The sequence below is a fragment of the Prunus mume genome, linkage group LG1 (assembly GCF_029339155.1).
Source record: "Prunus mume cultivar Tortuosa linkage group LG1, ASM2933915v1, whole genome shotgun sequence".
Taxonomy (NCBI): Eukaryota; Viridiplantae; Streptophyta; class Magnoliopsida; order Rosales; family Rosaceae; genus Prunus; species Prunus mume.
In genome coordinates, this window is record NC_142698.1 from 12,658,788 (window position 1) to 12,682,946 (window position 24,159).

The 24,159-nt window shown below is 35.5% G+C and overlaps 4 protein-coding genes and 1 non-coding gene across 5 annotated transcripts; 4 read left to right on the forward strand and 1 right to left on the reverse strand.

Moving 5' to 3' along the window:
• Positions 1-3,688: 3,688 nt before the first annotated feature.
• Positions 3,689-3,760, reverse strand: TRNAP-AGG (transfer RNA proline (anticodon AGG)). The gene has a single exon. It is a non-coding gene; the product is annotated as a tRNA-Pro (tRNA).
• A 1,648-nt stretch (positions 3,761-5,408) lies between these two features.
• On the forward strand, positions 5,409-8,707 carry LOC103342260 (MLO-like protein 3). The gene is made up of 15 exons (XM_089054316.1): positions 5,409-5,587; positions 5,718-5,775; positions 5,871-6,121; positions 6,218-6,334; positions 6,438-6,507; positions 6,593-6,681; positions 6,795-6,869; positions 6,976-7,067; positions 7,161-7,210; positions 7,287-7,327; positions 7,404-7,574; positions 7,674-7,709; positions 7,824-7,891; positions 8,030-8,090; positions 8,221-8,707. The coding sequence occupies exons 1-15, from the start codon at positions 5,465-5,467 to the stop codon at positions 8,509-8,511; spliced, it is 1,593 nt and encodes a 530-aa protein (XP_088910442.1). The 5' UTR covers positions 5,409-5,464; the 3' UTR covers positions 8,512-8,707.
• Positions 8,708-10,173: 1,466 nt separating this feature from the next.
• LOC103337996 (MLO-like protein 3) lies at positions 10,174-14,067 on the forward strand. Its single transcript, XM_089054311.1, is given in 17 exon segments — positions 10,174-10,498; positions 10,614-10,671; positions 10,748-10,854; positions 10,857-10,994; positions 10,996-11,034; positions 11,123-11,239; positions 11,350-11,410; positions 11,972-12,060; positions 12,168-12,242; positions 12,326-12,414; positions 12,508-12,557; positions 12,666-12,706; positions 12,791-12,964; positions 13,067-13,102; positions 13,193-13,260; positions 13,368-13,428; positions 13,565-14,067. Coding segments are annotated over 17 exon segments (1,629 nt in total). The 5' UTR covers positions 10,174-10,369; the 3' UTR covers positions 13,862-14,067.
• Positions 14,068-14,572: 505 nt separating this feature from the next.
• LOC103337975 (uncharacterized) lies at positions 14,573-15,982 on the forward strand. Its single transcript, XM_008241149.3, has 2 exons — positions 14,573-14,923; positions 15,202-15,982. The coding sequence occupies exons 1-2, from the start codon at positions 14,654-14,656 to the stop codon at positions 15,826-15,828; spliced, it is 897 nt and encodes a 298-aa protein (XP_008239371.2). The 5' UTR covers positions 14,573-14,653; the 3' UTR covers positions 15,829-15,982.
• Positions 15,983-20,245: 4,263 nt separating this feature from the next.
• On the forward strand, positions 20,246-22,733 carry LOC103337963 (Peroxidase superfamily protein). The gene is made up of 5 exons (XM_008241139.2): positions 20,246-20,398; positions 20,572-20,720; positions 20,831-21,019; positions 21,418-21,583; positions 22,249-22,733. Exons 1-5 carry the CDS (start codon positions 20,320-20,322, stop codon positions 22,653-22,655), a joined length of 990 nt encoding a protein of 329 aa, XP_008239361.2. The 5' UTR covers positions 20,246-20,319; the 3' UTR covers positions 22,656-22,733.
• The last annotated feature ends 1,426 nt before the right edge of the window (positions 22,734-24,159 follow it).

The following is a 24,159-nucleotide window of genomic DNA, read 5'->3' on the forward strand; positions in this document are numbered from 1 at the left end:
CGTCTTCTGTCAAGTCTAGATAATACAAATTCCCCTCCTAGTACCACATCCAATTATGGCCCTAGTGAGAAGATCCTGAAACAAACAATACAATGGCAAAAAACACACGGTACAATTAAGGAAATCAATGATTTGAGAAACATATAACAAGTCATAATCGAGTGAAGAGACAACTAAGCCATGAGGATGTGCAAGAGGTACCTGAGGTGGCCACGGCCTTTGGAGCAAGATGTACCTTATGGAGGTTCTGATGCAGTCTCCTAGGATGACTTAGCGGATGCACATGAAGCTCTGGTCAAATCCTTATTTCACCATTTGTGAATCCATCCTTCTAGATAACTAATAATCTCATAACAAACCTTAATTGTGTGGTTATCTAAACCACATTTGGTGCACTTTATTGGAGGCCGGTTACGAGGTCGGCACTGTGATTGTTCGGCCGAGATTGCTTGGACTTGGCAGCAGCAAACGCTGTGGCGTCGGAGGTTACACCAACTTTAGACATGGTTCCTTGTCGGTTACTCTCTCTTTTTATATGTGCATATGCTTGCCTCAAGTTCAGGTTTAGGCTCCATCCTTAAAATCTCTCCTTGGATTTGATCGAAATTATTGTCCAAACCTACAGGAGAGATATAAACAAATCAATCTCTTTGCGTCTAGTTTCAATGTCTTTCAGAAATTTTTTAAATCAAGCTCTTAAAAAATCTCAGAAGCCAAAATGGACAAAATTGCCATTAGCTCTGAATATGAGAAATCATAACAGATAAACTATTTAATCTAATTAGGTTGCATTGCATCAAACAACCAACTTTTGACTACAATGCACGCCATTGCAGGTTGGGTAAGATCACCAATCAAGTGACCATGTTTTTTCTCACCCGACTATCTCTATCTCTATTACTTGATGCTATAGAGAATGCTTACAAATTTAAAAGAAAAAATATTGAGCTGAGGGGAAAAACAAAGAGAACGGTGAGATTTGTAAAGTTTTTCTGTCTTTTTTGCATACGTGAAAATGCTTTTTGGCGATTTATTCCAAAAGTGAAAGTTTTTTTATGGCTAAAACTATTCTAAATTTACTTAATAGAAACAAATAGTATTTCTAAACTCTAATTGATTTCACATGCTAAGCACTTCTATTTTTTTATTTTTTTTTTATAATATTGTGCAATATGTTTCAATTTATTTTTTTCTAGAACACCTACTGAAAGCTTGAGATACAAAATTCTTTTCCTTGTTGATGAATCGAGGTGTAAAAATAACAAAAACAAGGAAAAACACAAACTTCTGATGAGGATGTAAAAAAAGTTATGAATTTTTTGATCTGTGGTGAGGGACGTAAGAGACTCTTTCTTTAAAAAAAAAAAAATGACTCCCCTCTCCTTTTCCGTCATCATTTTTTTTCCCTTGGTTCAAAACGACGTTATTTTGGCTAGAGCTTTTTAAAAAAATATATACAAACAAGCATAGCAAACAGCGAGCAAATAAGTTGGGACTTTTGTCAAGCAATCGAAATTCCAGTGTCCAACCAATTATAATAAATTAATAATAGCTCTCTAAAAATAAGCCCATAGAAAATAATAAACATCAATCCAAACCTATATAAATTTGATTAAAAGCAAAACTCACGCTAAGGCTCTACCAACTTGACCTATTCTAATCGGACCCGAAATCAAAAAAAAATTTCTAGCCACCCAAAACGCCATATTTGAACCTTGAGAGCCTAAGAAAATAGTTCTCCTCCTCTAAAAAATTGTACCAACCTGTAGTTCTTCAATCTTGGTAAGTTTTTCTCTTTTTTTTATATTTGATATTTTCACCTTGAATTATTAATTAGCATATATGATTTTTGGTGTCTAGTATTTCTTGACCATTTCTACGGTACACAGAACAAGCATTTTCAGTTATGAAACATGTTAAGACTATACATTGCAACAAAATGGAGGATGAGTATGTCCCTCGTTGTCTATAATTTTTGAGGATATTGATTTAGATTCAATAATCAAAGATTTTCATACACTCAAAGAGAGAAGGGTTCCACTTCACTAGGTAAGGATCGAACAAATTTTTTTGAAGTTGGACAATGTGTTTGATTTGATATTTATTTACATTTTGTACTTTTTTGTGTTATATTTTCTTGTAATGTGACTTTGTTTGATTTATAAAATTTTATTTTCCTTTTTTATTCATGAGAAAAAAGACTTATAATATATCTCCTCTAAAAAAAAAAATTATTTAGCCTACTCCTATAAAAATTTCTGAATCTGCCATTGGTATCTATAGGGATTCTTAACGTATCATTTGTCTATTCTTAGGGTGAGTATAGTCATTTCATAATTGATTTCACACGCAATGCTACTTCTACAGAATATTGTTGGAGGAAATTCCTTCATTTGGATGACTTATTTACTCAGAGGTACGTATTAAAATACTCCTTTTTCTAATATGTACAGTGGTTATATCACAGTAGCTAAGCTCCCCACTAATTGGGAACAAAATGGATTCTTTATTAATACATTTGTTATATATATATATATATATATAATATTGGGTGTTACTAATGTTGTTAAAATTTGGGTGGAATATGACTTACTTTTTTTTGGGTATAGCTGTATTAATCCTCAAGACAAGCCACTTCCCATGCATATTAGTGGAGGCAATGCCTACATGATCAACTATCATTCATAGATCATGGAGAAAACCATGGAACATGAAACGGGAGATTTTGGAAAAAGCAAAAGGAGAGAGAAATTTTTTAAAAGAAGCAAAATGGACAAAATCTTATTTATTTTTAGATTTCTGTTCTGATTTATAAGTTGAAGGTTTTTCTGTCTTTTTTGAAAAACTTTGGCTTTTTCCAAAAGTGAAAGTTTTTTTATGGCAAAACCTAAATTTACTTAATAGTCTAAACTCTCCTGCAACTTTTTGAACACCTACTGACTTGAGTGTCGAGGTGTTTTCTTGCAAGTTCTCCATCCATGTTGGTGGCAATCGAAATAGTGTCCAACTTCTCAACATAGAATACAAGATTACTTGTTGAATTTTATGCTTATGCAACACCATTCATAATACCACCACATACGGTGTTAGTCCTACAAATAATATAGTAATACTAAAATCTGATGTTACATAAAAATAATTTGTCATAATGCTAAACTCAAATTCAGAAGCAACCCTGGCTGCTATTGGAAAATATCCTATTCAATTCAACAATGGTTTGTTTTTGGCTGGAAAATCATTGTACAACCTACTAATTGGTGGGTTCTAAAAACAAAATATTTGGATCAATTTCTTCAAACTCTTCTGTTTGGAAGGGAACATTGTCGGTTAGACCTATTCTTTTCTAAAACTTGAGATGGAATTTCTTATGCAAGCATATAATATTAAAAAATATTTTGGGTGCCTCTCTCTCTCTCTCTCTCTCTCTCTCTCTCTCTCTCTCTCTCTCCGCAAAGGGACACAATTAATCAGACAAGAGAGGAAATATTATTAACTAAATTTGGAAATCTTTGTCATTGATTATAAAAATTATGTAGATTAGCAACCTAGAAGGAAATGGAGTTTTTATCAAAAATACTTGGTAAAGTATTTAAATGAGCCCAAAATACACACAAAAAATGGATGGCCCAATAGTTTTCAGCCCAAGGTGTCAATAAAGGGCGAAAAGTTTAAAAATAGTTCAAATTGAGGGGCATTCCGAGAATTGAACTCGGGACCTCTCGCACCCTAAGCGAGAATCATACCACTAGACCAAATGCCCAACTTGACCTTTAAAGCTTTAATGTTTATAAATAATCTGGAAACTGTAAAAAATGTGCAGAGGACTTGCCTAGTGTAAATGCTTTACTTCTTACCCACAAAAAATGTGTATACTTTACTTGTAGCCCACAGTATTCCTTTAGTAAAGATGTTGGATGCTAATCACTAACATTTTACTAAAAATTAACAGAAATCAAGGGCAGTTTAGTTTGGATTGGATTATGTGTCATAGATTGTTGAGTGTAAGATGCGTGTAGATAACTATTATCAAATTTTTTTTCCATTGCAGGAGAAATAAGAGGAAAATGATTAATTTGAACTTTAGCCTTTTTATTTATTTATTAAAAACTATAGTAATTTTATTGATAACACAGAAAAAAAAAGTACAAAGTAGCCGCAATGCCAAATATGAGTATAACATCTCTAGTCACCAAACACAAAAATAAATTGGTTTGATTTGGAGAGAATTACACATGCTAGAAAAACCTAAAAACTTCAATTCAGCAGACAAAAAACACATGTACTCAAACCTACAATACAAATCCACCGCGCAACGGCAGTAACGGCAAATCCGCATCGAAAAGTCGAACACTGCACCAGTACATGGCTAAACCTCTTATTTTGCACATGCAAAACCCGATCCCACACAAACCTATGCAACAATCACTTTTCCAACTCCAAACACTAACTGGAGCAAATTCCATATGAGTGGACCAAAAGCTGCAACAAAATCATGGCGTCTTTGGTGGATTGTAGTACTTGCTTCAAAAACACAACGAAAACCAAAGAGAAAAGCTGGGTTGACAACACCACACCACAACCATCCCAGTGATAGCAAGGCACATCCAAGAACAACAACAAAAGTCACCAAGGACCTACAACATAAAACACACAAACAAACAAACAAAAGACAAGATCCAAATAGATTTGGACAAGAGAACCCAATATCCAAACAAATCTGGGGAGAGAAGAGGAGAAGGGAAGAAAACTTGGAACTTCAGCCTTAGGTGTGGGCGTAAATGCTTTTTATTATGGAACTACAAGCTTTTCAAGTGGTTTAAAAAAAAAAATTAATTTGGTTAAATTTAATGTGGAAGTTGATGTGGACTTATTACGTTAATTATTTCACATGTAATGGGTTAACTATCGCATAAACTAATTTAATAGCCTCCATTGAAATAGAAGAAAATTCAATGTACTAAAAAAAGTTTCTTGTTCAAAATGTTATGGATAGAGTTGCTTCAAAGTCTGAAAACTTGACCTCAAATATATTTGTTCCCATTTTGAGCACATCGAGTAAGAACAGCCTTCCTTCTACATCTTCATTGGTAGCTATCTTTCTTGTGTTTATCAAGAAAACCCATGGATGCCTAAGTCTTTTCCTTTTTATATTTTTTTTATAACATTTTTCGTGACAAGATTTATTCTTACTTATAAAATATGGATTCAATGACAGATAAGAGCTGGTTAGAAAAGCATTAAAAAAATTCATTTTGATGCTATCTTCTTACATTTTCCTTCATTGTATATAGTGCCCGTGCATATATAACATGTAATACTGTGTAGTTGGTCCAACTGTGAGTGGGAGAAGAAAGGATTTGCAATTATCAAAACTTCAATTCCTTGTCACATTCATCTCTCAACCATAAATTAACGAAAAATATTAGTACAGAACAAAAACACAGAAAAAGAACAAAGTATTGTCATGGCAGTAGCCTCTGAAGGCACCTCTATGGAGTACACGCCGACATGGGCACTTGCCACTGTCTACTTCTTCTTCATTTTCACCGCCGTCTTCCTCCGGTACTCCATCCATCTCCTTGCCAACGTACGTAAGCTAGCTCTTCTGATTTGTCACGTTAATATATTGTTCACTCTGTCTGTTGAGAGTATATTCATTTCTTTTATATGTACATATATGATTAATTTCATGCTAGAACACATTAACTTTGGTGCAGTGGCTCAGGAGGCATCAAAAAGCTGCCTTGACTGATGCAGTTGAGAAGCTCAAATCAGGCACCGTATTAATTAAACTAAACTGATATTTCATTTCTTATGTGATACTTGGCATGGGGTTACCCGAAGTTTTTTGTTTTGTAAATTTGTTGCAGAGTTGATGCTTCTGGGATTTGCATCACTTTTATTGGCAGTAACCCAAGATTCTATATCCAAATTCTGCATACCAGCCAAGCTAGTAGACACCATGCTTCCATGTCGCAAAAAGGTTGCACCCGAATCAACTCGAAAAGAAGAAGATGCTGAGCACTTTGGGGCAAGAAACTTCTCGACAGGAGCAGGTGGTTCGTATGGTGAAATTCATAGGTTACTTGCAGAGGAAGCGGTTTCTGATTCTTGCAGTGATGTAAGTGCATAGTTTGATATATAAAAGGGGGGCAGCGGGAATAATTAACACGGAAAATTTGGATGCTTAATTATTAATTCAGATGAAATTTCGCAGGGAAAAGTACCTTTCATGAAAAAACATTCTCTGCATCAGCTTCACATACTGATTTTTGTGCTGGCGGTAATGCACATTGTGTATAGTGTTCTCACCATGGCTTTGGGAAGGGCCAAGGTGTGCTTTAGCTTTAGCCATTACAAAGCTGTTCTAAAATTTAAGTGCAATTGATTAAACAAATGAACTTTTTTGGTGTTTTCATTTTTGAATCTATATGCAGATGAGGAGCTTTCAAGCTTGGGAGAAAGATGCTCAAGCTCAAACAATGGGCCAGCACCAAGTCGCCCATGGTATGTGCCAATACATGAGCTATATATTTTCATGTAGCTAGCTACACATTTTCTCTGCTAATTGCTGACACTACTTAGCTTGCAGATCTAAATCTATTCAGATTTACAAGGCAAACAATAGGTGGAAGACGGGACATGAATTCCTGTACAGAGAATAGAGTTCAGCTATGGATTGTGAGTCCCTTTGATGATCTTGAAGAAGGAGTTTTACTTTGTTTTAATCTTAAATAACGACAGAAGCAGACGTTTCTAATGATTTAGTTTTGGATGATTGTCAAATGGAGCAGAAATGTTTTTCCAGGCAGTTCTACAACTCAATAGAAAAAGCTCACTATCTCACCTTGAGACATGGCTTCATATCGGTAATGAACTCAAGTCCAACCAGACAGATTGTTAACTGTTTGATGGGAAAAGTCTTTCTAAACTAAATCCAGTTAAGCCTAATAGCGATGCTGAATCGTTCTGCAGACTCACCTGTCAAGCAGGCACAACAACTTCAATTTCCAACGGTACATACAGCTATGCTTGGAGGAAGATTTCAGGATTATGGTTGGCATCAGGTTGTTGATTCTTATGATGCATTGTTGCAACATGTTTGATCATCACGGTTATTATTAGTGACAAACTTAATGCGGTCTGTTTTGTCTCCACAGCCCTTTAATGTGGTTTCTAGCAGCTGCTTTTATGCTGTTGGATGTATATGGTAAGAATTCTTATTTCAGTATGTATTGGGATTGAGATTTGTTATTCACTGCATTGTTTGAACTCTTAATTACCAGGCTGGTATGTGTATCTCTGGATATCCTATGTTCCAATCTTGGTAAGTCAATTGCTTTATGCACAAAAAATTAATGTGTTTGAAGTTTCAAATACAATCATTAAAAATTTTCTGGTAGGTCGTTCTGGTGTTAGGAACCAAACTTGAACACATTGTTGCAACAATGGCTCTTCAAATTAAAGAACAGAACAGTGCAGTTTCCGAAACACCTCTTGTTCAACACGATGATCTCTTCTGGTTTAGGAAACCAAAATATGTCTTGGTGCTGCTACATTATACTCTCTTTGTGGTGCGCCCTCCCTCATATCACATATGGAGGAAAATTTAACTATAATTGATAACCTAACCCACCCTGCTTACCTAATGTTATTTTCTTTGGACACTTCAGAATGCTTTTGAGTTTGCCTTCTTCATTTGGGTTACAGTAAGTGTACTTTTCCCATACATCCTCCATTTTCTGCAGAAGTTCTACATCAGAAATTTTGCTTACCTTATGACAGAATATCCCTCTTCTGGTTTTAATTATCCTGGCTCTTAGATCCAGTTCGGGTTGACATCTTGCTACCACGAGCACACCGTGATCATTGTTACAAGGGTTTTCTTAGCGTAAGTCCACCTGAAATTCTGCATTCAGATGAACTTCAAAATTATTTTATCATACTAAAAAAAACATTATTTTTATGAATTAATTTTATTAGCAAGCTTTGTTGGCATTAGTGTTTGTAAATTCTTTTGATTTCTCAGGGTGACAGCCCAAGGCCTCTGCTGCTACATCACTCTTCCTCTCTATGCACTTGTGGCACAGGTGAAGCATATCTGAATTGTTTGATCATAGCAACATTTACTAGAAAAACTTTAGAAATGAGTTTTAAGGATCAAACTATTAATTAATTTAGTTGATATCTGAATTAGTAGTGTTGTTTATATACAAACAGATGGGCTCACAATTCAAAAGTCATATACTAGAAGATAAAACAGCAGACATTTTAAGGAAATGGAGAGCTGAGGTGAGGCATACAAGGAAGATGGAACAACAACTTTCACAATCTGAAGTCACATCTTTCTCCACAGAATGGAGCTCCATGAGAAAGAGTCTAACTAGTACAGAAGTCCCTTCTAATACAAGGCAGGCTTCCAAACCAGCTCAAAGTATCCAGTTGTTGTCTAGCAGATGGGAGATCAAACATGAAATAGTAGAACAAGAGGGAAGCTCATCAAGGGCTTAGAGATTTAGGAATGGAAATTATGGGAATTAAGTAAAATTTTAAATTTTATTGGTTTTGTTCTGAGAGTACTTTTGCATCTGCAATTTGGATTGGGGAAATAGGCTATGATGCTCCTATTGATTGCACTAATTAATGAATCTTAGTCTAGTTAGGGATCCCAGTTTTGTGGCTCCAAAAGTACCATTGAAGAAACACCTCATGCTTTAAATCTCATCATATTACTGATTTGTTGTATATAATGATGCAAGATTAAATAAACTTGAAGCTACGAACCATTCTTTTTTATTTACATATCACAATTTGACACGAGCACATAAAATTTCCTTACTCAAGAAAATATGATTCTCTTTTCTTGTAATGAGCCAAGAAGTTTTTCAAAAACAAGACAAGTGGCTAAGTAAGTATCACTTTCCCAATCTTAAAATACAAATGGTAAAAGAGATCATAGGTCATACACAAATTGTTATGTTGATGACTATTCTTAACAAATAAAGTCGTCTCACGTGTGGAACGACAAAGACCCTGGAAAGTCTTCAGTTGGAGAATATACCCTCCTCCACCCCTAACTTATTATTAATCCCTAATTTTTGTTACCAAAACCACCCCCCAGCCCCCCCAACAAAAAAGAAAAAGAAAAAAAAAAGGGGGCTCTTGCATGTGTCATTTATTTCTGCGAACTTTTCTGGTTCCAGGGAAGTGGGTTTGAGGGTAGAGCCACCACCAACATATATATATTGTTTAATTCTTGGATTAGGTCAAAATGTTACGTATATATACGTATTTGTCTTCTAGATCCCCATGCCAAGTCAAAATAAGGTAAAATACAAACCAATTGCTTGATTCTGAACATACAGTCAAACAGTGTCCAAGTGTAACGCGGTAGAAAGAAACAGGAAAAAAAAGTCTTTTGATTCTTTGTTTGTTTGTTTTTTTCGTTTTTGCTTAAACAGTCTTTGATTCTTTGATTCCTGTTTTATTTATTTTGATTGAACCGTCTTTGATTCTTTGTAGATGTTGATTTCTATGCTTCAAGGTTAATTTGAATTTTTGGATTTCAAGAAACTTGCAACTCAAGTGCTTATGAGATTTATATATGCGCTTGAGGTCCTTTGTTAGAATAGAATCTCGTCTTCCTCAATATCCCTTTGTATATAAAAAAAAAAAGAAAAAAAAAGTAATTGAATTTTTGGATCAGGTGGTATGGATTGTTATGTAAATTTACTGTGTTTTTATTATTAAAAAGAAAAAGAAAAATCATAGTTTATACAGTGAATATAAAATATCATACAATATATATATCAGAAAAGAACAATAATGAACATGCTAAAAGATTTTTCTTGTCTCACTATTTATACAAATATCTTTTTTTCTGGTGCCAAAAATACCTATTAGAATAATATAATCAGAAAAAGTTTTAAAATTTTTATTTTGTTGTCCCACATTTATTCAGAAAATAATTTTATATATGATCATCAGAATTGACCGATGTCTAGAAAGTCACAAGCTCCAATTGCTACGCGGTTGTCATGTGAAAGAAAAAGAGAAACGGTGGCACATCAAAAAGTTGAATTTTTTTTTAATTTCTCTTTCATAACATATTTGACGGTTGACTTACACCATGATATAGCAGAGACTTATATATAAATACAGTAGCTTTACATGACAGGTATTTGGGTATATAATCTCAAGTGGGAATGGGAGAGAGACAACGATTTCGAATTATCAAAGTTTCATTTCTAGAAGTCCGAAAATTTTCAGCCATAAATTGTTGAAGAAATTAGGAATATCACATAAAGATAAGACCAAGAAGAATCAAACAAGAACAATCACATCCAGTTGAGAAGAGATTAAGGCCGTCATGGCAGCGGACTCCGGATCCGGCGGTGCCACTCTCGAATACACCCCGACATGGGCACTCGCTACCGTTTGTTTCATCTTCATCTTCGTCTCCATCTTCCTCGAGCACTCCATCAACCTCCTTGTCAACGTAAGCTCTTCTTTTTTCTTTCTTTCGTAATAACAGTATGATAACATAACATGTCATGAAAAAGTATGTATGACGATGAATTTGATATGCTAGAACACGTTTGAATTTGTTGCAGTTTCTCAAGAGGCATCGGAAAAATGCCTTGACGGAGGCAGTTGAGAAGCTTAAATCAGGTGCAATATCCACCAAACTATTTGATACTTGTATTGGGTTAATTAACTGAAGTTTATTGTTCTGTTTGTTTTGCAGAGCTGATGCTTATGGGGTTTGTGTCACTTTTACTGGCGGTAACCCAAAATTCAATATCTAAAATCTGCATACCAGCCAAGATAGGAGACATCATGCTTCCATGTCGAAAAAGGAAGCAAACGAAGAAAAAGAAACAGAGGATGTTGAGCACTTTGTGATTGTGAATAAAATTGTGACGAATTTTTCGGCCGCCGCAAATGGTCTGTATGATGAAATACTAAGACAAACAGTGCATAGGCGGCTTGCAGGAGGAGGACGATGCAGCTGCTTCTGATTCTTGCGGTGACGTAAGTGCCTTGATGATCATGGAGTTAATTGGGTAATTTGGGTGCTTAATGATTTATTTAATTCACATGAGATTTTTGTTTTCCGCAGGGAAAAGTAGCTTTCATGACGAAGAATGCTCTGCATCAACTTCACATACTTATTTTTGTGCTGGCGGTTATGCATATTCTGTACAGTGTTCTCACCATGGCTTTGGGGAGGGCCAAGGTATGTTCATTACAAGATCATTCCAAGCTTTAATTTATTAAGGCAATTAATTATGTGAAAATGATGTTATATTTTTTTATTTTTTATTTTATCTTGAATTTTATATGCAGATGAGGCGCTGGGAAAGTTGGGAGCAAGAAACTAGAACAATGGAGTACCAAGTTGAGAATGGTATGTCCCATTAAGTACAAGTGGAAAAAAAAAGTACCAATAAAAGTTGAGCTGAATTTTCAAAGGAATTGAACCAGATTCTAGACATGTTTTTATTGACTTTAAAATATGTTCCTTTTTTGGGTAGGTGAGATGACAGACTCTTACCGAATTCTTTTCTTAGAAAGGCTGCTGAGTTCATATTAAAATCCTCTAAAATATCTCAAAATGGTTGCAAAGTCTTTGTCTTTTGAACTCTTTTTCATTTGTTTTTTGGCCTGAGCCACCTGTAATTGGAAGATCTTGCACATGAGCTTTGGCTGCATTATGATTATACCATTATGTTTTACATTTCTATACGGCTCTAGATATCTTTGACCGCGACTCGTTCATAATGACTTTAAGAATGGGCCTATTTGTGAAAAGCCCTTAATCTAATCATGTCAAAGACGTTGGAAGGGAAAAATTGTCAATCTTTGTTTATGTCACCTGAATAAGCACTTTCACTGTGTGTAGCACAAGGAAAAGAAGCTCAAGTATGAAATTTTCTTTGCTAGCTTATTGACACTGGTTTGCATGCAGATCCAAATCGGTTCAGATTTGCAAGGCAAACAACATTTGGAAGAAGGCACTTGACTTCTTGTACAGAGACATCGTTTCATCTCTGGTTGGTAAGGCCCTTTTGATCACCTTCAAACATGAGCTTTTACTTGTTTAAATTATTCTTAAGCACACTTCTAATAATGGCTTGATTTTGGATGGTTGTGAAACGGAGCAGAAATGTTTTTTCAGGCAGTTTTATAACTCAGTGGCCAAAGTTGACTATACCACCATGAGACACGGCTTCATAGCGGTATTGAACTCAAGTCCAGCAAACCAATTTCATAACTGTTTGATGGAATCAGTTAAGTTTATTGCTAATGTATCTTTCTGCAGGCTCATCTGCCGAGCAGGCACAACTTCGATTTCCAGAAGTACATACAGCGGTCGTTGGAGGAAGATTTCAAGGTCATGGTTTCAATCAGGTTGCTAATTACACTAATTTCTTACATATTTGATCATCCTTTTTTTTTAATTGTTAATTGATAAACTTAAAGTGATCTCTTTTCTTTGCACAGCCCTCTGATGTGGTTTGTGCTAGCAGCTTTTATGCTGGTGGATGTGTATGGTAAGAATTCTTGTTGCTCATAATGTGTGTATTAATTTCTTTTTGAGTTTGTGTTGAGATTGAGAAATGTGTTATTGATAGGCATTTGTTTGAACTCTTAATAACCAGGCTGGTTTGTATATCTCTGGCTATCCTATGTTCCACTCTTGGTAAGTAAATTGCTGTGTGTATACATAGCAAATAAAAGTTCATGTGTTTTCAAATACAATCATTAACTTTGTTTTTGTTTGTAGGTGGTGCTGGTTCTAGGAACCAAGCTTGAGCATATTGTTGCAAAAATGGCCCTTCAAATTAAAGAACAGAACAGTGTGATTGTCGGAACACCTCTTGTACGACTAAACGATGATCTGTTCTGGTTTAGGAAACCAAGATTTGTCTTGGTGCTGCTACGTTATACTCTATTCGTGGTACGCCTTTGCTCGTCTCACAACGAAGAAACATTTATCTAGAAGTTTATAACTTAGTAGACCCTACTTAACTAATTTTACTTCTTAATTTGGACCTTGCAGAATGCATTTGAGCTTGCCGTCTTCGTTTGGGTTACAGTGAGTTTTCTTTCCCATATATAGTCTGCAAGAGTTCAATTTGGAGATTTTGCTTAACTTATGACAGAATATACTTCTTGTGGCTCTTAGTGGCAATTCGGGTTCACATCTTGCTACCACGAGAACACCGTGATCATTGTTACAAGGATTTTCTTAGCGTAAGACTACCTGAAAACTTGCATCTGATCAATTCTGATGATACTGATACCTAAATCAGCATATGCCTTGTTTGCATTAATGATTGCAAATTCCTTTGATTTGTCAGGGTGACAACTCAAATCCTCTGCAGCTATATTACTCTTCCTCTCTATGCACTTGTCACACAGGTGAAGTATATTGATCTCAAGTGTTGTTCATAGCTATGTTGACAAGACCACAAACTTCGGTTGTCACCAAAATAATTTGAAGGATATCGATCAAACTTAGTTGATCTCTGAACTTTTGTTTGTTATATTCACACAGATGGGTTCACAATTCAAAGGCAAGATAGTAGAAGATCAAATGGCAGACATTTTAAGGCAATGGCATGCTGAGGTGAGAAATAGGAGGAAGAAGGAACAACAACTTTCGCAATCAGGACGCTCATCTTTCTCCATAGAATGGAGCGCCATGAGGAACAGTATAAGAAGGGCTTTCAGACCAGCTGAACCAGCCGAAAGTGTCCATTCTTCTAACAGATGGGATACCAGAGATGAGATAGGAGAACAAGAGGGAAGCTCGTCAAGGGGTTTCAGAAGAAATTCAGATGCTGGATCTTGAGTAGAATCAGAAAACTGTTAAGTATATATAGGAGGGTTATTGGCTGGAGGCCTGCAAACTCAGTGATTGCCACTTTGTAGCCAATTGCAGGGAAATACATACACATCATGGGATGTTGCAGCTTATGCTTCTTCCATTATTTTTGTTTGTAAATTGACAAACCACTATTACATTTATCTATACAAAAAATTGTCTAGAACTTCAAATCATTAGAATGCTTAATGGCCAATTAATTAGGATAGCACTAATCGGTCCAAGATATACGACCCCGAAGTTGAACTTACACGCATTTCCTCTCTATCTTTTAATGAAAAATAGAAACCGAAAACCAAAAATGAAAGTGTTACCAAACGGGTTGAAGATTCACACTCATGCTAATCTAATCTAGTCAGGGATAAGGTTTAGAGTCCTGGGATCCAACTTCGGTGGCTCTATGTGGTCCTCGGACAAATTTAAAAAAAAATTGGACAAGGCCTGAATTTTTGTTGTATTCCCAAGTATATACTGATCATCACAACATTATGTCTCATGGAGGGCTTTGCCGCTCTTGTCAATTTGTCTTTAAAGATGTGTGGAGTTGATAGAATCCAAGATTTCTGACCACATCTTCTAGGACTGTTGGAGGTTCCACCACTTCTACGCTTATTTGCTTCACTTGTTTTTGTTCTTTCCCCGCAATCACAACCACAACCACCCACTATATATATTTTTATATTTCTTTTGCTAATACCTCCTTCTCTCTCTCTCTCTCTCTCTCTCTCTGTGATCACCAGGTAGCTCTAGCTAGTCCCCATGGCCAACAATTACAGTTTCTTGTGTCTTTTAGGAGCCATAGATCGTCTATGGTTTCACCATACCATTCTTTTCTCCGAGCCCATGTCATTATTTGGCCCCAAAAGTACCATTGAAGATCAAACACCTCAGGACTCAATCATCACAGATTCTTTTACATACCCATCATCCAGCGTCTCCTTCACACCTCTGGCAGATGAAGAAATAGATTTCTCACCTCTTTTGTATGAAGAAAACTCATCAGATTCACCACAAACCGCTACTCCACAGGTACTTTTAAAAACAAAAAAGAAGTCAAAATTCATTTTTGGAACTGGGATTTCAATTTGGTCCATGTTTTCAATTTGACCAAATTAAAAACACAGTTGCTGAAATTTAAATCTGAGCAAAACCCAAGTACTAAAATTTATGTCTAATAACTTTAATTCGAACAAAGAACTGTAAAATATTTTGATCTCTGAATTTTAGGCACACACTTGTCCTAGCTGATGTTTCTTCTATTTCTAAACTTCTCCCATGTCTCATGCATATGCTGCAACAATGATTAGGATGACTCCAACAATGAAGAGGAGGATGAGACCAACTCGACCGATTCAATCAACCCGAAAAATAAGAAGAAAATCAGACCAACAAGATTAAACCTGCTGGCCAACAGAATGTTAAAACGCTCTCATTCATCTGATCAGCAAAAACGTCCCCAGAAAAACAGAACACGCTCATCAGCATCAGCAACATCATCACCAGGCTATGCTGCAGCAGAAGCAGCAGCGAGAAAGCTACAAAAATCCATGAGCTGCAGGAGCTTGGGGGAGCTGGAGCTCGAAGAAGTTAAAGGGTTCATGGATTTAGGCTTCACGTTCAAGAGAGAACACTTGAGCCCAAGAATGATGAGCTTAGTGCCTGGCCTGCAGAGGCTCGGAATGTCCAATAATAAGAAGTTACAGAACGGTGAAGATGATGATGATTCTGTGGAAGTGGCAGCTGACAAAGATGAAGATGGTGAGGGAGAAGTTGAAGTGACGAGGCCATATTTATCAGAGGCATGGCTGATAAAGCGACCAGATTCACCGCTGCTAAATCTGAGGCTGCCAAGAGTCTCTGCAGCTGCTGATATGAAGAAACATCTGAAGTTTTGGGCTAGAACTGTTGCTTCAGAAATTCACCAGGAATCCTAACACAGGTTTTGGTTTTATTTGCCGACAGCTTTTGCAACTGTAAAAATGTAATGTTTTTTGGGCGTCGTTAAAGAGAGAGTGTGGTGTGTAAATGTTCACGTAAATATAAATAAAGGAGTGCAAAGGCAAAAGGCCAGAGCACCCTTTTTTTTTTTTTGCTTTTGGCTTTTTGCTTTTTCATTGTCGTTATTGTTTCGAATTTGACCTTTGGAAGGCTTGAATATGAAAAGCTTTTGGCATTATAATCGTAAAGTAATATTTAGATTTTAGTGGTTAATGCCATTTTTACGTGGAATGGCGGCTGCCGGCTGGCCAATTGGCAAAGAATTAGTGAACAAATTTATCTTATGCTCGTATAAAACAGCCTAAACATTATCAGATTGTGGTTGTTCTTCATAAAGGAAGCTTGTTTATTTGTTATGCAAACGATATTGAAATGGCAGGTACTCGAACTTGAATCTCAGATATATGTGTAATTATTCTTAATCGCTTGAGCTACAATTATTATGATTGTTTAATTTGAAGATTACAAAGTAAAACAAAATTTTGAAGTTTCTCAAGGCTTCTTATGATTGTTTCCAACCCTGAACACAATCATTCACTTTGGATAATTATGTACCTTTAGTGTGGGACTGGCTTCATTGATAATTATGGTGCATATTTGACCGATGCTATAGAATTCTCAAGAGGATAAGTACTAATAGATAAAGGGATCTACCACTAGCATGATGTGAGAGTTTGAGAAAGAATAACAAGGAGCTGGCTTTCAACATCCATTTTCAGCCAAGATCCTTGTGACATGTTCCACTTTGGCTTGTCTTTTTTATGTTCTTTGGCCTTTGAGGGCACCAAAACTTACCTACGCACAGGGTTATATATTCTGTTTTTTCATGTTACCCTTTTCCCTTCACGTGATTAATCACTTAAAGAGAAATATAGAAAAGAAGACATGTAACCGCTAAATAGCAATGGAAAACGATAGAATTAGGCCTAAACCCTAATAGCAAAGCCTGATAACCCCTAAACAACTTTGTTTTGACCTAATAAACAATAGAATTCAGTCTTAAAAATTGATATTTTACGTTGAGTTGTATTCGTCTCGTCGTTCCTTTCAAAACAAATGTATCTTGTGCCCAAGTCGGAACCCAAATCGGGAACAATTAAATTTTGTTATTTCTAGACTAATTTTGCATGAGAGAGAGAGCTTTTGAACCCTATATTTTTTCAGTCTTAGGATACTTGCCTTTGGGCCTGTGAGTGTTTCCAAATTTGTGCATCAAGGTATGGTTAAGTTAATTTGGGCCTTACTGATTTACTTAAAGCATGCGCCAAGCACCAAGCACCAAGCACCAAGCACCAAGCAACACAACAAACCATCAAATCATGTTTTGAAGTTGTTTGTACGGAAATTTGAAGTTTTCAAATAGATAGTCCATTTCTTATTATTATATCACAAGATTAGCAGCAAAGGACGACCTCCCAAGCAAGGTCTAAAATATCGGTGATATCGGAAATATCGGTAGTTTAAAAACACAAAAATTTCGATGGAAATATCGAGATATTATCGATATCGATAAAAATTGTATAAAAACCACGGAAATTGTAAGAAAAACTTGGAAATTTTTATTGAAATTTTGGAAGATGCTTATTTAGTCAATTATCTATTAGTTTATCACAAAAAATTGGAAGGAAATGCATTGCACGATGAATTTAACTAATTTAAGTTGATTACATAGCGAACTGACAAACACCGTGAGTGTAAAAAATATGTAGTAATTAATGAAAAAAGATTAAACACAGCACAATCATTTATATATAATGATTTACTACAATATTTAACATTTTATACATTACATGGTAAAATACATAAGTGACTTAGTACCACAGCATGGTGAATAGTTGAAAAGTTGAAACTTAAAAAGCAGCTCGCAAGTTTTATATATACTAGATTCCATAATTTATAATCACAAAGTTATGAGCAACGTGGTGGTAAAGTGGCTACAAATTAGAACTGGGAATGTCCAATTATGTGCTTCTCTAACCAACCATAAACCATCTGAAACTTTAGGAAACCCTCGTCTCAATCTTTCAACTAATCTGGTTGTTACCCAAATTAAAAATTTAAACTACAAGATATTGCCTAAAAAGTACACCCATAAAATATAACTCTACGCTGGCAAAGGTTCCCTTCTCCCCTCCTTTGTCCTCCTTTTTTCCTTTTCCTTTTCTCTTATCTTCCTCCGCACAAACCCTGAGCTCTGAAATTTTCCTGAGAAACAAACAGGCAAACCCAACAACTATCAGAGAATCCCAATCCCACCATCATGTTTCAGCTGATCTCGCCCTAACCCAACACATCTCTTTCCCCATACACTCTTAAAGTTGTCTTCTTTTTCGAGCTTGATGGGTTGCACAAGCTCCAAGCTTGACGATCTTCCTGCCGTGGCTTTATGCCGAGAGCGCTGCGGTTTTCTCGACAAGGCGATTCACTAGCACTATGCTCAAGTCGCGATATTATCGATAATATTGTGATATTCTGACCATTTAAAGCTGAGAATAGAACGAAATTATCTTACCCAAAATATCGGCGAAATTATCGAGGAAAATATCGATAAATTGACGATATATACTTGGAATTGTGCTAAAATTTCGCTCCCCCATAAAAATGATAATTTCGCCTAAATATCGGCGAAATTATCGAATTTTGGTACTATGCTCCCAAGTTCCAACTTCCAACCACAACTTGTGCTATTATTCATTAATTAAATATTTACTGGGAATAAAATAAAAAAAGATTTACCCACTAATCGTTCTTACTATGAAGCGTGTTGGCCCTTAATCTATTAGTGGCTTTGAAGTGGATCTAATCTACAAGCATCTGATGCCAATTACCACTCAAATCAACTGACAATCCAAAATTAGAGGCTAATATTCTTCAACTTGATTATCGTGGGGGGCTTTCATATTTAGTGGCAAACTCCCAAATTCGCCGTATGAGTTCGATCTTGTCATATAGTATTAATTGAAATTCTCATCATACAACGGACTAATTATATAATGGGAAAAATTTAGCAATGCTTTTGAATTTTCAACCTTATTCCACTTTACCCTCTAAATTTCTAATTTAATCTCGAACACTCATAAATTTGTAGTTCATGCAAACATTCGCTCAACCGCCAATTACGTCGCATTTTCAGTTAGCTTCTCTTCAGAGTAATGGGCAAAAGTAAGTCCTAACTTGAATAGACTAAAGCGACTCAATTTGACAAAATAATTAATATAACCAACGACAGAGGTGGAATAAGTTTATGGTGCTCATAACCAAATTAAAAGTTAAGAAGGAAAGTGGAACACGACCTATAACTGAAAGAGACATTACAAAGTTTTTCTTTATATAATTTATATTTGCCACTCCTAAACACACTCACATGAGCAATGAAAACTCTTTCTTTCTTTTTTTTGGTCATATAGCAATGAAAACTCTATGAGAAATATAGTAATCCAAGAAAATATTATCCATACGTATGCCTTCAAGTGCTTGACATATTCTCCATGGATCTTCCAAGCTACATGATTAGATTTGCCAACACCAAATACGTTTCTCAACCATCCACTTTCGTGCATTATCTTTTTAATTAAATTTGAACATCAGTGTTTGACGAAGGCATATATTAACTCATTTGTTGGATCTCCGCTACCCTCTAGCTTGCACGATATTCCCTTTAATTAGAAATTATTGAAGCCCCATTTCATTATTATTTTTAATTGCGTTTTTTTATATAATTTATATGGAAAAACCAAGTTTATTATGAAAAATTGTTTCATACACATCATCTTCTTGGTTCTCGACTTCTTTGCATGCCACGTATATTAAATCCATATCCAATAATATCTCTAGAATTCTTACTCCTCCAATGAAAATGAACTTGGTCTCTCTTCCATATAAAATCCAAGGGATCAACCAAGGACGTCACTTTCATATACTTTCTTACATCTCAGTCCATTTTAATTTCCTTTTATTTTCTTCTTTACTTCTTTGAGAGATTGAGTGTGTTAGGTCTTGTGAGTGAATATTCAAGCACATTGTTATCCTTTTTTATTGCTTACGCCGTGAACTTAAGAGTCGAATCGCATAAATTCTCTTGTGTTCTATGGTTGCATGATTTTGTATTTTTTCGTAAGGTTGATCTAATTATGACATCATGAACGATATAATAAGGTGGTATTATTGATGGACCACAAAATTTAATTAATTTGTGTTATATATTGTGATTTTGAGAATTATATATTTGGTTTGAGTGGGCCTTCACGCGTGGCGTGGGACAGAAAGGTCAAAGAAAGTGGCTTGGTGGAGAGGAGGCTTAGAAGGTCTCTATTTCGATCCAATCCTCCCAAGGCACACCCCACCACATCCCAATATAAAGGCCACCACAATAGCTCACATAGATCACACAAGCAAAGCAAGCAAGCAGCCAACCAAGAACTAGAAAGATGGCTGCCTATAAGCACCATGCTTTCTCAAGCTTCATCATCCTTACGTTATTTCCATTGCTCTTGCAATTTCAATTTGGTACATATTCACCACACTTTTCCATCTTGTTTGTGCATTTTTATTGTATACATTGCCAGTCAATCTATCAATCTGAATTATTGATCATATAAACTCTTGTATGTCCAAATTATTATGCCGTAACCTAATTATTTAGGTCGAAAATGTTATATGTTTTAATTTGATTGGGATAGGTAAAAGTGAGCTCCAACTAAACTATTACTCCGAGAGTTGCCCAAAAGCTGAAGAAATCATCAAGCAAGAAGTCACCAAGCTATACTATGAACATGGAAATACAGCCGTCTCTTGGCTTAGAAATCTCTTCCATGATTGCTTCGTTCAGGTATGAGTTGTGCCCTTGACTTTGAGACCTAACTAGTCAATTTATTATTAGGTAAAAAAGAGATCAAATAAAAAGATTATACCTTAATTAATTTGTGGCTATATATGTAGGGATGTGATGCATCTTTATTGTTAGAGAGTGTGAATGGGATAGAGTCAGAGAAGGCATCTGGAAGGAGCTTTGGGATGAGAAATTTTAAGTACGTGAACACAATCAAAAACGCTGTTGAGAATGAATGCGCTTCCACAGTTTCTTGTGCTGATGTTGTTGCTCTTTCTGCAAGAGATGGTATTGTCATGGTATGTATAGTAATATATATGCATGCGTTTCGTTCTCCCTAACTTTTGTTCTCTCTCTTTTTATTTACGATGCTTTGTTATAAAGCTTGTTTTTATTGACTGTTTCTATAAAAAGTAATTCTACTCATAATCGTTTTTATTAGAAGCACGTTGAAAGTATTTCCTAGAAAAGAAATACCTAGCATATGCTTCTTTCAAAAAACGTTTTTATGAGTACTTTAAAGTTTTTGCGTTAAACGTTGTCAAGATGCGCTTTCAACTCTTTGTCCCCGGCTAGTCAGGTGTAATTTTTTTTTATTTAATAATTAAAATTCAATAGATCTCCACTTGAGGTTTTTTTTTAATTAAAGAGAGAGGTTAAGAAAATTTAGTGGTGTGAACATGATAATTAATTGCAGTTAGGAGGGCCACACATTGAGATGAAAACGGGAAGAAGAGACAGCAAGGAGAGTTATGCGAAAATCGTGGAAGAGTTCATTCCTAATCACAATGATTCATTGTCTTCAGTGCTCTCTAGCTTCCAATCCGTTGGCATCGATGTTGAAGGAACAGTTGCCCTTTTAGGTATGTAAATGCATATTGCATTATCTTGGACTTTCTTAATTGTATGCAACTTATTAAATAAACAAATATACATGGGGTGGGACCGCAGTGGAGAAGTTATCTAAACTCTCAATCTCACCCCAAGTGCACTCAGGTTTGGTTCACGTAAGATACAATCTTGAGGCAAAGCAACCGAATATAATACTCTTCATTCCCCTCCTTAACGAATTACATAAAAATAAAAAATAAAAAATAAAAAAACAAATATGGAAGACTTTAACGTTTACATATACAATCCTTCAAGAATAGCTTAATGGGTCGGCAAATATCTTATTATATATGAGGAGAGTAGGGGCCTCCACACGTGCCTAAAATATAATTCACCAATATTTTAGGTCCAAAAGATAAAATGTTGTACAAAATCACACTTAATAGTTAATCATTCTATTGGATTAGAATCATAAAATAACTAATTAATCAAAAGGTGATCACTAACCCAATGAGCAAAACACAATTGGGCATTTTCTAATCCGAATTCATTATAAATTCTAAATAAATGTAGCCTACATTACGATTTCGGTTCTTATAGTTTGGGCGAAGTTCCTTCTTTTTTTTTTTTTTTTTTATACATATAGTTTCTATTTTTCCAATTTTAGACTTGTAGTTTACTAATTGTTGTAATTCAGGAGCTCATTCCGTGGGACGAGTCCACTGTGTGAACCTTGTACACAGACTCTACCCTACCGTCGATCCAACCCTAGACCCCGACTATGCTGAGTACCTCAAAGGCCGGTGCCCAACCCCAATCCCAGACCCCAGTGCAGTCCAATACTCAAGGAACGATCGTGAAACGCCCATGATTCTCGACAACAATTACTACAAGAACTTGTTGAAGAACAAGGGTCTGCTCATAGTGGATTCAGAACTGGCTTCTGACCCAGCTACATTGCCGTTTGTGCAAAAGATGGCTTCTGATAATGACTACTTCACTGAGCAGTTTTCTAGGGCTGCCCTGCTTTTATCTGAGAACAGTCCACTTACCGGGGACCAAGGAGAAGTTAGAAAGGATTGTCGATACGTGAATACAAATTAGTCATGTAATGTTTGAGACTAATAGCCAACTTCTTGGGGTGGAAATGTGATCCATTTAATAAAGAAGGGCTTGTGGAAAGTATGGGCTTGGATGTGTGTTTGATTCAAGTTTGGTCCATTGAAATTAATTAACCCAGGTTTAGTCCACTTAACCAAACTTCAAAATCAAAACACATCACCATTATTTCAAGGGTATAATGGTAAATTAAACCCTAAATGTTGATTGAAGGAGAGATATCAAAATGTTGTTTTATTCTAACAGAAGGGCCTAAATTATCATTACACACAACAATTATGGAAATGTCCTCAATTCATTATCATCTTAACAGAAAATCATAATGTCCATAATGTCAAAATGTGTAAAATTTACACAAAAAAATCATTTTTAACAGAAAATTGAAGACATTTTGAGAAGTGTGTAAAGTGATCATGAATTTGAGTACATGACCATAATGTCAAAATGTAATTGTTCATGGACGTCCCATTGATTGAGTGATTTTGAAGTTTTAAAACTTTTTTGTTGAGTTTGTTATTGTTCATGCGCCTGTAGCCATAATTGATTAAGAAAAAAACTCGTTTAGGTAAGTGCAGTTCAGTTGATTAAGAGAATTCAATCATCATCTAAAGTTCCGTGTTCAAGTGCTCTCAAAGAATATCGTTTGTTTAAAGAAAAAAAAGTGATGTTAGAACTAGCTCCATTATTATGCCTCCCAGCTGTTGTTAATCTACCTTGATCAGCTGTTCAATATTATATATAATTTTATGTATCATATTTCTACCGATCAAAGACTTCCACAACCTTATCTTTAATCATCATATTATTATTATACATATACAAATGTATTATCTTTATATATGTACAGTGGCTTAGACTTATATTATTAGTGGACCGTTTAGATTTTCTGGATCTATATGATCATATACTATTCATATTGATAGCCGTCTGATGTCAAGATTTCATCATTCATGACTTCATTAGTTAATTGATTAATAGTAAAACAGCTACGATAAGTAAAAGCATCTTTACTTATCTTCAATCGAAATGTTGAATTGATACGTGAACATGAAATGATAAAAAATAAAGATTGAAATCAAAGGGATGTGTTAATAATAATATATAAAAAAAGCTTGAGATGAAGATGCTCTAAACGTAAGCACGTGCCCGAACTTGGTAACCAGCACAATTGAAGTCATAAAATAATGGGGAAAAAGAAAAGAAAAAACTAGAATGAAAATGTGAAACGCACTCAAACTCAAAGTCTAAAACTGAAGCTGCCAAACACATGAATGGTCTTCTTGTTCCCGGAGTCCCACTGCCCACTCATATATATATTATCTTATTATCACCTAGACGTAGACCTCCCTTTTCCGATGGAACCACCACCAAGACAAGATTAAAGTGATTAGATGTCTCTCTTGCACGTCCACCAAACTATATGGGTCCCCATATGCCATAGCACGCCAACAATACCATCCAATTTTCAAACTATTCCGTTGAGAGATGA

What these genes read in the sequence shown, in the direction of transcription:
- LOC103342260 (XM_089054316.1), top strand. Translation starts at nt 5,465, where the DNA reads ATGGCAGTAGCCTCTGAAGGCACCTCTATGGAGTACACGCCGACATGG. An exon ending in CCATCCATCTCCTTGCCAAC is followed by an intron (nt 5,588 to 5,717) that starts GTACGTAAGCTA and finishes ACTTTGGTGCAG; the next exon opens with TGGCTCAGGAGGCATCAAAA. An exon ending in CCAGCACCAAGTCGCCCATG is followed by an intron (nt 6,508 to 6,592) that starts GTATGTGCCAAT and finishes CTTAGCTTGCAG; the next exon opens with ATCTAAATCTATTCAGATTT.
- LOC103337975 (XM_008241149.3), top strand. Translation starts at nt 14,654, where the DNA reads ATGGCCAACAATTACAGTTTCTTGTGTCTTTTAGGAGCCATAGATCGT. An exon ending in CACAAACCGCTACTCCACAG is followed by an intron (nt 14,924 to 15,201) that starts GTACTTTTAAAA and finishes AACAATGATTAG; the next exon opens with GATGACTCCAACAATGAAGA.
- LOC103337963 (XM_008241139.2), top strand. Translation starts at nt 20,320, where the DNA reads ATGGCTGCCTATAAGCACCATGCTTTCTCAAGCTTCATCATCCTTACG. An exon ending in GCTCTTGCAATTTCAATTTG is followed by an intron (nt 20,399 to 20,571) that starts GTACATATTCAC and finishes TGATTGGGATAG; the next exon opens with GTAAAAGTGAGCTCCAACTA. An exon ending in CAAGAGATGGTATTGTCATG is followed by an intron (nt 21,020 to 21,417) that starts GTATGTATAGTA and finishes AATTAATTGCAG; the next exon opens with TTAGGAGGGCCACACATTGA.